The sequence below is a fragment of the Castor canadensis genome, chromosome 17 (genome assembly GCF_047511655.1).
Source record: "Castor canadensis chromosome 17, mCasCan1.hap1v2, whole genome shotgun sequence".
NCBI classification, from domain to species: Eukaryota; Metazoa; Chordata; class Mammalia; order Rodentia; family Castoridae; genus Castor; species Castor canadensis.
The window spans coordinates 43672216-43686799 of NC_133402.1; the positions used below are offsets into that span (position 1 = coordinate 43672216).

Sequence of the window (14584 nt, forward strand, 5' to 3'; positions counted from 1 at the left end):
ATACTCAAGCCACCAAGAGCAATGACCATAGTGGTACTGATAAACCATGAGTCAGGAGCCCAATCTTCAGTGAGTGGGGGGCAGGATCAGGAGAATGGAGGAGGTTTTAAGGAGATAGGGAACTTTAGGGAAGAAAGAAGAGCTGACCAGTCCAAGCTGCCTGGCTCACTTCTAGCCCCAGAAGAATGTAGAATTTGAGACTCAAAAGCAAACACCAGCCAACCCTTACCAGGAATTCTGGAAAGCAGTGTCCTGAGGGAAGTGGGATACAATCTTTGTACTCCAGTAACTCACATGGCCAGGCTACACCGCAGGATGCACCAGACATTAGTTCACATGTGTGTGCATGTACACACACGCGCACACACATACGCATACATGCTCACCACCCCAGGCCCTCTTTCTGGAAGATCTGTAACAGCAATTTTACTTATAAAGTTCCCATGCCTCTGGGAAGTAGGTAAAGGACTCAGGAATCAGAAACCCCCGTGGCTTCACTGCTGCCCCTTTAGCATCCTCCCAGGTGGCCAGTCTAGCCAGGGACATTCATTTCAGTCTAAAGATAGGAAAAATGACATTCAAAGAGTTAAGAGGTTCGGTAATAAGTGACTTAGCCAGGCTGATCCCTGGGACTCTGTCTCTTCCCACGCTTGTGGTCTTTGACTAACCAGTTCCTCCCATTCTCCCAAAGATCAGACTTACCCAGTGACACTTAAAAATTCAGATTTCCGGGCCCTGCTCCTGGAGATACAGATTCAATAGCTACAGACATGGCCCAGGAATCCGCATTTTAATAGCCACCTGGGTGATTTTTTTCATGGCAGAAGTGTAGGATTTCTGCAGATCAATACACCATCCTCTCACAATTTCTGTTGCACCATTGAGAAAGTTCTCCCAATTTCCTAGCCTTGCCACTGGGCACCATGACAATGACCCATTGTCCTGCACCAATTACCCACCACTTCTCCACTGCAACTTATTAATTAAAAAGCCAGAGACCTAATTTCCCAGCCAGTGGATGGAATAAAAAGTTGATACCAATGCAGTGCTTGGGGGAGGGGCAATGTGTGGGGGCTACAGGCTTTGAGAAGATACTCATTGCACCTGTCACTTATTAGACTAAAGTTATTTAGCCCCTCCAAGGCTCAGTTTCCCCACCTATAGTGCGGTTATAATTCAGATCTACCTCAATGTTTTGCAAGGTTCAGAAATACTGTGTACAATATTTGTAAAACTAGAATGAATAAGGTAGCTGCTGGTAATAGAAGTAATAATCACAGGAATCACTGACTTCTGATTCCCTAATCTAGCTTTAATCATCGCAAACCAACCAAGGAGATCTGGCCCCAGGATTAGTGCCCATTGTCATGTCCATTATCAGTGCACCTGAGTGCGGCAAACCAGTTGCTAATGTTGGGAAACCCTAGAGAGGCAGTTCCAATCAATACATTAACATTTGCTTTGTCCTTGAGTCGCACGCCCTTGTTGACACAAGTGGCCATTAGAGAGTGATGAACAGCAGCAGAAGTAATGGACTGGAAGGAGGCGGCAGCACGCTGTGCTGGGCACTTGAGATGATAGTGTTTTAATCAATTGTGGGTGGTCATTAATGTCTGGATTAAAGTTGGGCTGCGATCTGAAGCATTAACACCCTCGGGCCCACCCTTGAAAACAGTGCAGGGTCCGAGTTCAATACAGAAATTTTTCTAAGGTCTCAAAATCTTCTCACTGATGCCATCAACAAGTGCCACTGTCATCAGGTATTTCACTATATGATTCATGCCTTGTGGTTGGGAAATGCCTGATACTCTTTCCTTTAGAGAGGAGGATAAGGCACACAGAACCATGCAATCAAGCTGATTCATCATTACGGGGCTTGAGTTAAAGTTCTGCTCCCGCAATTCTGACTTATAGCCATTTCTTCTCCTTTCTGGAAGTGATCAAGTTGCAAAGGAAAAGAAGAGCAGATTTGCTTGGGTCCTGCCTGCTTTTAAGGTGGCCGCTGTTTCAAACACTTATATTCTTTATCTCTAGATTGAAAAGAATAGCAATAAAGGGTTATATACATTATTGTTTGTTCAGGAAATGGGAAACTACATGGTCATTAAAAATGGTACTGGCGTGAGACCCTGAGTTCAAACCCCAATGCTGCCAAAATAAAAAAAGATACAGAAAGCTGATGCTGGGATCCCTGTTGCCAACCTGGAAATATTAAGCCACAAAATATTAAGTGAAAAAAAAAAGCAAGATATAAAACTGTAGTTCATGCTTGAAGGGAGGAAAATGTCAGCACGCATGAATGCACACACTCCAAAGTAGGGAAGGATACATACGAAATGTCCCCTCCGGTCATGTCCAAGTCAGGCTTCTCTCAGCACTGATGACATAACAATGCTGAAAACCTCTGTCCTGGGTGGGGGGATGGTGAGTATCTTTAATTCCCTTCTTTATGACTCCAAGTTTTCTTCATTTAATATATATTATTGTGTGATTTAAAAAATGGACCAGGTACAGTAGTTCACACCTGTAATCTCAGCTACTTGAAAGGCAGAGATCAGGAGAACTGCAGTTTAAGACCAGCCTGGGAAAAAAGTTAGTGAGACCCCATCTCATTCATAAGTTGAGCATGGTGGTACACATCTGTGATCTCAGCTGCATGGTAGGTATAGGGAGGATGACTGCTGTCTGAGTCTGGCTCTGAGCCAAAACGTGAGACCCTAGAAAAAATAACCAGCACTGTGTCCTCACTGTAAAGAACCCTCACTGTGGTGCGGAAGCAGCTGCCACAGACCCTCTCTCTCAGTGGCACTCTGGTTCTTTCCTTCTTGTACCAGGGCTGAAAGGCTAAGGGCCATGTTTTCCAAACCCTTGGGTCCCATAGAAGGGCCGACTCTCGATGAGCTGACACATCTGCAGCTGCTACACCTACCAGGTCTGAGGCAGGTGTGTCCAGGAGGCCCGGATTCACACCTGCCATCCCCCAGAAGGAGCCACTAAGCTTCCAAAACATCTTTTTTCTGTTGACAATTGAAATACACATGGGGAAAACTTTATTAGTCTGTTTGCTTTCTAAAATGCTGGGGACAAACTATCTACAGCAGTGTTGAAAAAGAATAAAATCCCTATGTAGAGAAAGGACCAGAAGAAAACACAACCACTAACAATGACTGTCCTTGAGTGTTGAAATCATGGGAGGACTTTTCTACCTTGTAGTGTTTCTGCATTTTTTTGCTGTGTTATAATTTTTAGAAACTTAATTTTCGTGGTACTGGGATTTGAACTCAGGACCCCACAGTTGCTAAGCAGGCACTCTACCACTTGAGCCACTCCACCAGCCCTGTTTTGCATTGGGTGTTGTCTAGATAGGGTCTTGCAAACTGTTTACCCAGGCTGGCTTTGAACCACATTCGTCCTTATCTCTGCCTCCTGAGTAGTTAGGATTACAGGTGTGAGGCATCAGTGCCTGGCTAGAAACTTAACTTTTTATAAGAACAGTCACTTGTCTCTGTAGAAGTGCAAACACGACAGTGTGGTCTCCTTGCTTGCACCTGTATGTCCCAGCATGGCTGCTCCTTGGGACAGGAAGACCTGCTTGCCCCAGTTTTTCTTCCCCCTTAGGACTCCTCTGTGTTTACCTTGTGTCTTGTCCTCCTTCCCCTCTTCAGTGTTGACTTTCACCCACACATCTTGTTTACCACCTAATTTCCTTCCTTCAAATCCTTCCTGAGATCCAATAATGGCAAATTATGAAATGATAATTAATTGTCATCATAATATAATAAACACAGGCAGAGATCTTGTAACTAGCTTGGTTTATTCTGCACCCTCCACCCCTATATGAAACAAATTTTGTCCTTTTCCATCTGGAGCAACAAAGCAATGAAATAAAGCAGGATTGAATGAAGTATCAAAAGGAAATACATCTTCAGTCATAAGACACAACTGGCCTCTCGGGTAGCTACAGCTTGCAGCCATCCAGCCAACGAGCCAGCGAGTCAGACAGCTGGCAGTTCTGGGACCAGGTGGGCCTGCAGAGGGGAATGTTAGAAAGAGTGGTCAGGAGGCTACTTAAAGTTAGAACAAAGCCCCCCCACACACACATCTCACACACACACACACACACACACACACACACACACACACACGCACGCACACACACACACACTCCCCGGGGGGCTCCACAGCCTAGGCAGCCCATCCAGGCCCCCTGCCTGGCTCCAGAGCATTCAAGTCTGTCACCCTGCTGTGGGCACACATCTGCAGACTTTTGAACATGTCAGCATCACACCCTGGCATGAATGCTGTGCTCTCTCTATCCTGGTGCCTGCACCACCCCCGCCACACACACAAACTCCACCCAGTTTCTGGATGCTGAACTGTGAACTATGAAATTCTCCCCAACCCTGCAAAGTATTATTGCTTCTCTGAAGTGAGTTTGGGAGTTTTGTGACTTGCTCAGGGTCATATGGTGTGTCCTTGGAAGACCCTGCCCCCTGGGCCAGGACCCCTTTCTCCTTTCCATGCACCTGCTTCTCCTCTCACCTTATGCAACTCCTTGCAACTCCTCAACCCCCCTCTGTCAGCAGACCGACTTTCTCTAACCTTTTCTCCTGGTACTCCTAAAAATGATTCCCCTATTCCCAGTTCCTGTACCAGCACCCAGACTCAGGTCCTATCCCCACTCTCAGGCACCAGGCCAGCTGCAGGCCCAGACCTCAGGCAGACTGGCCTCCCTGGGTCTTCCAGGGTTGGGGGATCCCACAGTAGGAGGAGGACCTATGGTTCCCTGGCTCCTCATAAATAGAAAGAAGCAGCAAATACACACACATCCATAGTTTCAGAATCACAGACAATGTAGGAGAGACTCCTGGTGGCTGTGGGGTTTTAGTCTTCCCCTTCCCTGTCCACCCAGCCCTGCAGAGCTGCTCAATCTGGGCTTTGGGAAAGACATGGCTGCCTGTTAACTTACTAATAGCTCAGGTCACTGGGAATTAGAACAAGCAGAAGGCCTAATCAGCTTGCCCTGCAATCTCTACATAGTGCCATGCGGCAACGATGACTATCGTTCATTAATGCTGACCCCAGAGGGTCAGCCAAGCTTGTTAATTAATTGCAAAGTCCAGAGCATGGGTGAAAGCCATTTCAAGTGCTCTGAAGACAGTTAACATTTATGAGAGGAGATTGCCACTTTAATATGCCATCCATTCAGCTAGTGGTGAAAGTGAATAAATGAATAGATGGTATTGAGACCTATGACTAGTCATTTGAAAAATATGAACGTTTGCAACACCTAACTCACTTTTCCTACCAAAAGAAATTCCAAGAGGGTTCAAAGTTTAAGCACAAACCCAAAAAAGTGTAACAATTCTATTTTTAAAATCTATTTAACAAAAACTTAATATAAAGCTTATCTTGTGCCAGTGCTAGTCTGATATATAAGAAAACATGGCTAAATTTCTTCATAATCTCAAGTAGGAGAGACTTTTCTAAGACAATTTCATATAAACCCAGAGGGCACAAAAGAAAAGATTGAGACATATGATTTTGTGAAACACGAAACTCATCTAAGATGAAAATACAATAAATTAAAATAAATACAAATAACAAACTTGAAAAATAACTCTCACAGATGTGCTAGACAAAGGTCCAATCATCCTAGTATATATAGAGCATGTAAAAATTTAACAAGAAGAAAACATTATCAACCAATAGGAAAATGGGCTAAGAATATGAACAAGTAAGTCACAGAAAATTGGCCAAAAACCATGTTTGTAGCTTAAAAATGCAAGGCAAAACAAAATAGTATCCTCTTATACTTCTCCATTTCCCCAGATTCTGTGTGTTTTTGCAGATTTCCAGGCTGCTGAGCAGAGGAAATGAAAGGTCCCTCATGGCGTGTGACAGGAGTCGCCTCTTTTCCAGAAGACCAATTTAGAAAAATATCTCCAACTTTTAAATGCACCAAATAGTGCCAGCAAATCCCCTGCAAGAGATTTCCCTAAGGATGCGTCTGAAAGAACACCAAAATCCTAAAAGCCTGATACATACAGTAGAATTCCTTGAAGCAGCAGCAGCAACAGTAAAATGGAAACAAGCTAAATGTCTTTGGATAGAGGACATGAAAGAACGGGCATACAATGGCCTGCAGCGTCCCTACAGCGGGGAACCAGACAGATCTTTAAGGATGTGCCAGGATTCGCCAGCTCTACTAATAAATGAAAAAGAGCAGGGTACATGTCAGTGTGTACTTTGGGATTCTCTGTGTGTTTTTAAATATTTGTGCATGTATTTTTCCCTAATTTATAAGACATATTAATATTGGTGAGCTTGAGGAGGGTGCCCAAAAAATGGGAAAAGTTTTATTTTAATTTTTAAAATAATTAATTAATTAAAAATGAAAATACTGGAATGCTTCTGGGTGGTGGCCCGGATGCTGTCTCAGTTTCTTAGTGAACATCTAGTAGGCTCCCTTTATGAGCCAAATGCAGAGCTAGACACAAGAAAAGTAAACAAAATCTTTGAATTCAGTTCGGAAATACCTTGAAGACACAGAAAAAAAGGATTGACATTTGATATTGACATCTCCTCCATGTCAGATTCAGGACAAGGTGTCTGTTACCTATAGGACCCACAGGTTCTGGAAGAAACACCTCCCAGTCTCCAGCACAGCAAGTCTATCTTCAGATCTGCTACCTCCCCACACCTGATCCTTCTCAGGAATTCTGGTCTGTACCCACAGGAGCAGTGGACAACCATTCTTGGTTGCTTTCACATGAGCAGAACACAAACCTCCTATACCTATCACCCCCCATCTGTTTGAGAGGCTTGTGGACAATGAGGATTGGAATAGCATAGTCCCAGGATTGGTCCTACTGCTGTGACCATGGAGAAGTTATCCTCCCTCTCTGTGCCCTGGTTTCCTAATTTTTACTCACTACGGTGAGAATTAAATTATGATATGCATTAAACAAACAAAGCCTACATGCTAAAGTAGTCAAGAAATTGTAGTTACCATTAAGGGAGTTCCTCTATTGTGAGATAATCTTCTATTGTAAGATACATCAGGATTTAAAAACAACTGCTGAGGGAGGACATTTTGATTGCAAAATAAATCTTATTTCCAGAAATATTAGGATCTGAAAATTGTACTGTCTAGAATTAAGAAAACAGAACATTATTTCTAGATCAAACTGGAGGCTATGATGCTCAGAATCAACCAGGCAGGCAATTATGAGATGTGGGACTGCAGGAAAAAAGGCATGGGAAGGTGGAAGTTGGTGGTGGTACCATGTCCACAGAATACAGTGGACTGACAATGCAAGCAGTATAGATGGCGGTAGTAGCAGGGGATGATGGGAATGGATTGGTTCAGCCAGTCAGATAGGACCAGACAGTCCTACTAGCAAAATCTCGAAACTGGAAATTGGGACAAAATATGTGCATACCAATGGACAGCTGAGAAAAGGATCTGACCATCACTACAAGTAACAGTGAGCAGAGATAAGAAAAAATCTGTATAAACTGTCTATCTGGCAAATACTGCATATGGGTACATCTGTCTGTATTCAAGGAAAGTTGGAGAAGACAGACTAACATGGTGGCTGCAGGGAAAGATTTTAAGAAGAAAAGGATGCATTATAAGGAAAGTCTTTTGATAACAACATGATGCACAATCTAGAAATAAGTTTCTTAAAGTTGATGTCTTCAATACAATATAACCAGACAACCTCTGGAAAAAAAACGTAGAAGAGAGATTTAAAAAAAAAAAACACAATAGTTTGAATTTTAAAAGGAAGATGGATAAGTTAACACAGAACTACAAGGAAACTAAAAATTAAAATCCAAATTCAAAATGTGTTCATGAGAAAATCCTTTGCCAAACTAGAAATTAATTTAACAACTATACACAACAATATGAGCAAGTAGAATGTTGGGTGAAAGAAGTCAGACACAGGCCCAATCACTTTTAAGTTTTAGAAGACTTTTCTATGCAAATATCTAGTTAAAGAAAAAATGAGAGATACGGTTGGGTTTTTTTGCAACAAATAAACAGCAATCAGTAATACAGCAAATATGTAAGAGCTCTTTCAAACAAATATGATGACTTGAATTTAAAAATAGGCAAAGGATGGGGACAGAAAAAAAAATCACAAAAGAGTCGGGTGCTCGTATGGATAATCCTAGCTAATCATGAGACAGAGATCAGAAGGAGGATCGAGGTTCAAAGCCAGCCTGGGCAAATAGTTGCAGAGATCCTATCTTGAAAAAAACCATCAGAGAAGAATATCAATATAAAACATACATAGGAGAAAGTACCCTAATTGTGCATCATAAAAAGAAAAAAGGTAAACTTGAAATTCGCCTTTCAAATGGCAAAGGTTCTGTGACTGGTGAAGGTATGATAAATAAGCATTTTATCATACCTATGCAAATGAATTGGCACAAGCGTAACAATTACAGGCACATGAATTAGTGCAAGCTTTCTGGAAAAGAATGTTACAATATGCACCAGGAACCTCAAAAGAATCCAAAAACTTTGTAGGAATTTATATGAAATCAATAATGAGATGTACACAGAAATTTATTTCTAGAATATTTATCCCGACATCCTATATATCCCAAACAAGGTCTGAAAAACAAGGTACAACTCAAAGTAATTCACCTGACAAGTATTTCCCCTTCTATGGCTCTAGAGTGGAGGAGCCCAGTCTTTTTCAGTCAATCCAGGGAGTAGGAGCCCAGTAGTTTGAGTCTCCACAATTTGACCAAGATCAAGATTAAAGTTGATGCAGGAAGCTATAAATACAAATGTGTTACTTACCATGCTCTCATCCCTTCTTTTTGTTTTACAATTTTCTTGACACATTCAATTGTCTCCTTTAAATCCGGGTTCAGTAAAGCTGTGGAGAAAATAAAGTGGAATGACACCCACCCCCACATGCCAGCTAATAGGGTGATGTCATGGAAGGGGAAGGTGCAGAGAATCACATGGAGGGGGGGCCTCCATGCTATTCCAAGACTAAGTCTATCCCTAGAGTGTTCTCAGGCAACAGTAGAAGGTAGGAAGATTGTAAGAAAATCAATGGATTTCTTACAATTTTATAATAATTTTTTGTTAAAAGCACGTGTGCATATTGAGTCTTCATCCTATAAGAAGCAATGGAGATGCGAGGACATGCATCCTTCCCCTGTCCCCAAAAACCCTCATTCTGGAAGGAAGCAACCTTCTTTGCTGTGTCACAGGCGACCTCAACACAATGAGGGAGTGCAGCTTTATTAGGAGAGCGCATGGTGGAATGCAGAACTGAAGAGTCAGGAAAGTGTGACTAGGACAAGTGACAGCTGGAGGATGTAAGGCAAGAGGATTGAGGGAGGCACAGGAGGAAAACTGCTGCAGGCACAGGGAATGGCACACGGGAGGGTCCAGCAGAGCCTCTGAGGAACTCACAGTCTGTGCACACATCTTTCCATTCCCTTCTTACAATGTGGACCCAAGACTGCAACTTCATGGGCTGGAGGCATGGGTCAAGCAGTAGAGTGCTTGCCTAGCAAGTGCAAAGCCCTGAGTTCAAACCTCACTACCACCAAAAAAAAAAGAATAGGTCCCACTTGGGATTATTGCTGTACCCTCCTTCTTGCCTACACTATCTTCTCTTTCCCCAGGCCAGTCTGATAACTGTTCCATAAAGCATTACTCCAGCCTGCCCTGGCTGCACACAGAACCCACATCCTTGCATTAGTCCAGTTGTGCCCCAGCATGCCTTTCTGTTCCTCAACCTTACTCCCCATTACTTTCCTCCATGACCCCATCATTCAGGCCAGGTCAAGGGCAGGAGTCAAAGACAGTGATCACTAATGTACGAGGCAGGCACTCCACTGCCTTGGGGCACAGGAAGCCCCTTCATCCTACACTTCATGCATCCCAACCTGGAATGCACTTCTACACACCGTAGTCCCCAAAAGTCCCCCACTGATGACCTCACTCACTGGGCAGTACCCCATTCTCCATGAAATCCACTTTGATCAGTCCTTACGTGCTGTAGGCAGACAGCCACACAAACAAGCATTCTGCTGAACTATAAATTCTTTGAACAAAAGAAACTGAACTCACCAAGCACCAGGCAGCACACTAGACACTGCCCTCACCACATCACACACTGTCTGTGTTGAAAACTTGTAAGAACCTGATGAGGGAGCCAGCTGTTGTTTCTACATCCATTTTACAGATAAGAAAACCAAGGCTCAAATCACACAACTTGTAAGAGACAGAGCCAAGATTCTGTGTGGCCCCAAAGCCAGTGCTCTCTCCCTTCCTCACCTTGCCACACAGGGAAAGCACAGGATTCCTCCTGAACCACCCAGAGTCTATGATACAGGGTCTAGACCCATCATCCCTTCCCCACACAGAGAAGCCCTCTACCGTCTCCATTTTCTGTGAAGGTCTGTAGTGTAACTCCTCACTGCTCAGTCTCTCTCTGCCTGGTGAGCCTTGTGCACTGCCCTGTAGAGAAGAGTGGCCACTCCAATCATCATTGCTTCAACCTCCCTCATTCACCTGGATTCTTGCTCCTCTTTTTATCCTCTGGGAATTTCATTCCTTCCTTGCCAACTCCAAATACTTTAAAAGATATTTGTTTTCTTTTCCTTTTTTACATTTTACCTGGTGGACGGGTTCTTTTCAGGATGTCAGGTATACCATATTTCCATTACAACACCTAGTAGATAAGAGGTTGTATATCTTTCCCATTAGATTCTGATTACATGTAACTATATTTTACATACACATCATATGATACATTACACATAACATATATTACACATAACATACAATACATGATCTATACACCATTATCATACAACATGTATGTAACATTTATATATTATTGCACAGAGCATGTAATATTGTATGTGTAACGTTGCATAGGTCTAACATGTTATGTGGTGTATGTGCACTATATTACGAATGTCCTGTGTAATATATTAAATGATATGTACATCACATTATCTGTTATATGTATATGTGCTATGTGCATTTTACAAATACATAGTATATATGTTGTATGTATTCTTATCAGATATAAATTTTGAACCTACTCTCCATTCTTCTTTTTCTTGGCTACCAGGAAATCCAGGGCAACACTGAAAGTTCATCACAGTAAATTATGCTTTTAATGTGTACATCTCCCTCCAACTAGACCGTGTCACTGTGGCTGACACAGCATTTTACACACCTTATCCCACTTGGTGTCCTCAGCAACCCTGAGAAGTAGTTCGTGTCCCTGTTTCACAGATGAGGAAACTCCAAGGATGAGGCTGGCACAAGCTCCCAAGAGAAACAGCTAGGATTACCCTGGTTCCCTGTCCTCTCCTCCTACTTTGCAACCCTGCTTTTCCCTTGAAGCCAGGAACTGTCTCACTCCTCTGTGAATCCCCAAGGCCAACCATGGGGCCAACCTACCATCTGGATCTTCCTCCCAACTCTATGACTTACCAACTGTGTGTGAGCCTTGCTCTATCTGGGTCTCAGTTTCCTTATGTACAGAATGGGGGTAATCCCAGAACCCTTCTTATGGGGGTTCATGTGGGTACTGAGTAAATTAATACCTGAAAGGGCTTAGGCAGTCAGCATGCACTAGGATGGCAGTTTCCCCAGGCCTAGTATCAGTGGGTGCTTAATAAATGCTCAAAGAACGAATGAGTGGATTCCGGAAGACAGTCTCCTCCTGATCACAGGTACTCAGGACCTCCTAAAAGGCAAGCTCCCCTGGAGATGGCCAGCTGTCTCCTCCCTGCCACTACCTCTGTCTTTCACAGTAGCAGTGTGTGTCCCCTTGAGGAAGGAAGTGGTGGCCAAGCATGGGTGACATCAGGTCCAAAGGTAGCCCTCTCCTTCCTCTCTTAAGGCTCCTTCCCCAGCATCCTAGCACTTTGCGCATCTGTCTGGACGTGGGCCTCCATCACTCCCTCCCAGGCCAGTGATCTGTGCTCACCACAGAGCCTTCTCACTGTCCACCCTGGCAGTGCAGCACTGGGTAGACCTCAGCCCAGCTCCCTCCTGCCTGCTCCATGGCTGTGGCCATGGAAGGTAGGCCCTGTAGCCTCCAGTCCCCCACATGGAGCAAAAGGAAGGGACCTACCAGAGCAGGACACAGCGCAGAGGTTCATGCCATGATCGCACCAGTCACTGTCACGAATCTGAAAGAGGCCGTAGCCAGTGTAGCCACGCTGCATGTTCTCGTAGACAGCAGAGGGATTGAACTTGCTCTCAAAATAAGCCAGGCACACCCCTAAGGTGGAACAGGAGGTGCGTGGTCTGAGAAAAGCTGGACTGAGCTTGCCGGGCAGGGGATGGAGGGGAAGGAGGTAAGGAAAGAAAGGCCAGGGGAAGGGCAATTCTACTCACAGTTTTCAAGGCTGTAGCCTTCAAAATAACTCAGGCCTCCGTCGTACAGCTTCTTGGCCACTGTGCAGCGCCCCAGGATGTAAGTATCACTTGGAACCACCAGGTAGCCAATGAGGGAGAGCATCATGGACGCCTTCATTCTGCAGGCTTCTGGAAACTCAGGACAATAGTCAGCAGGTGAGTAGACAATTCCTACCAAGACCACAGGGACACTGGTCTACTCAAGAGAAAAAGGGGCACTGGGTGGGGTGCAATGCAGTGCGTTTAGAAACAGAGCCTCAGGCTACCCATTATACTTCTTCTACCTGACTCTCAGCCTCAGGGCACTACCAACCTAGGGCACCTGAGGCCCCACCTCTGTTCTTTACCCTGACCTCTTCTTTTCTAAAAAAACTGCACTCTTGAAGTCCTCCCCCACCAACACACCCCAATTCTTTGTTCTTCCAGAAAACCCCACTGGTTTCATCTTGCTCATTTCACTCCAACTATAGACACGTACATCCAAGTTCTTTCTTCACCTTTATTGTGAGCTAGAACTTATTCATTAAATACATTTTGGAAAAGAGAACGAAGGAAAGTTCATCATGGTCCCACCATTAGAGTATAACCACTTCTGCCATATTGAATTTAGCCTAGAATGTGTTCCGAATTGTGGTCCGACCCTTCACACAGTCTCATTCCCAAATTTTCTACACTCCAAGCTCCACTGAGCTTCTCTGTGGCTGTCCACACAAGGAGACACCCCCAGATCCAGCCCAGACCTGCCCCCTAGTAGCTGGACAGCAGCAGAGGAGTCTGTGGCCTCACAATGACTTTGCTTCCTCATCTCCTGTGAGATGCTCAGGCAATTGACTCTTGACTTTTCCGTGTCTGTTTCTGCTGCCACCACCTAAACCTGTCACTTCATCACTGCAAGCCAAGTCACAGCCCCATCTTCTGATCTCTACCCCTCCAGGTCAACTTATGCTACTGGCATTTTCTTCCATACAACTGAGGAATGTCCGTGAAACCTGTACAAAATGTCACTTTGAGAACACTGCTAGTTCTCTATTCCTTTCCACAGCAAGCCTACACCACACACTTGGTTTTCCAAGCCTTCCATGACCCAGCTTTACCCTGCCCACCCTCCATCTGGTCAACTCAGAATTCTCACAGTGCTCCTTCTCTGGACCTCTCTACATCTCCCCATGCCACCCCCCAGCACCCATGTGACCTGCTAAGTCTTATGTTGGTTCCCTCATGCATGGGTCTTCTCCATCCACATGGCCCTACTGTGTCTTTCCCCACTCAAATGTTGTCTGCCTTCAGGTCTCCACCTGTTGCAACTCCCTGAAACCTGATGAATCCTCCATGAAAGTTCCTTTCCCCCTCTGAGCCTCTGTCCTCAGAGTCTCTTCCATGACACTGAGAGAGTGACTGTCCTGTGGTGAGCTAGGTCCCATCCCTCAAATGAGGAGATGCAATTGGAAATCAAGATGCATCTTCTTCCTGGCATGCCCCCACAGCCCTCAACACTCTGCTCAATGACACCAATGGACAGTCAAGTTGCAAACTCCTGAGAACCACCATTCCCACATGGGTTCACGTCCTCAGGTCAGATCTACCTACACTAGCGTTCTCAGACATGGAACGTGGTAGAAAATTTCTTGTCCTGGGCGTCGTTCTATGCCCTGGAAATCTGTAGGAGCACACCTGGCATCTAAATGCCAATGGTTCCACCCCTTCTGTTGTGACAAATACACTGTCCTCTGGGAAACAAAATTGCTTCCTGTTGAGAACCAATGACCTAGACTAAAGGTCTAAGTTGGGCACAAGTTAGAAATAAGAATATTCATGAATTAGAAGAATGGCATTTACAAACATTTTTTTAAAGCCTCAAACTGTATTACTAGCTGCAGGCATTTAAGAGCTCAGAGCTGGGCATGGTGGCTCATGTCTGTAATCCCAGCTACTAAAGAGGCAGAGATCAAGGGGATCACAGTTCTAAGACAGCTCCCGGCAAACACAAAAGACGCTACCTGAAAAATAACTAAAGCAAAAATTTCTGGGGTATGGCTCAAGTGGTAGAGCAGCTGCCTAGCAAGCACAAGGCCCTGAGTTCAAACCCCAGTATAGGAAAATTAAAACCAGCTTTGGCACTCAGATTGCTTGATTCAAATCCCAGCTTTACCCCTCAGGGGC

At 44.4% G+C, this 14584-nt stretch overlaps 1 protein-coding gene and 1 long non-coding RNA gene across 2 annotated transcripts in view; one reads left to right on the forward strand and one right to left on the reverse strand.

Moving 5' to 3' along the window:
- The window catches only part of LOC141418538 (uncharacterized), a 64953-nt gene extending 58608 nt beyond the window's left edge, over window positions 1–6345 (forward strand). The window contains exon 3 of the long non-coding RNA XR_012443167.1: window positions 5852–6345. This is a non-coding gene — a long non-coding RNA (uncharacterized lncRNA). The remainder of the gene's footprint in view (window positions 1–5851) is intronic.
- Lyzl4 (lysozyme like 4) lies at window positions 3509–12542 on the reverse strand. The gene is made up of 4 exons (XM_020186573.2): window positions 12404–12542; window positions 12138–12287; window positions 8822–8900; window positions 3509–4028 (listed from the first exon to the last, which is right to left on the reverse strand). The coding sequence occupies exons 1-4, from the start codon at window positions 12540–12542 to the stop codon at window positions 3959–3961; spliced, it is 438 nt and encodes a 145-aa protein (XP_020042162.1). The 3' UTR covers window positions 3509–3958.
- Between the last annotated feature and the right edge of the window lie 2042 nt (window positions 12543–14584).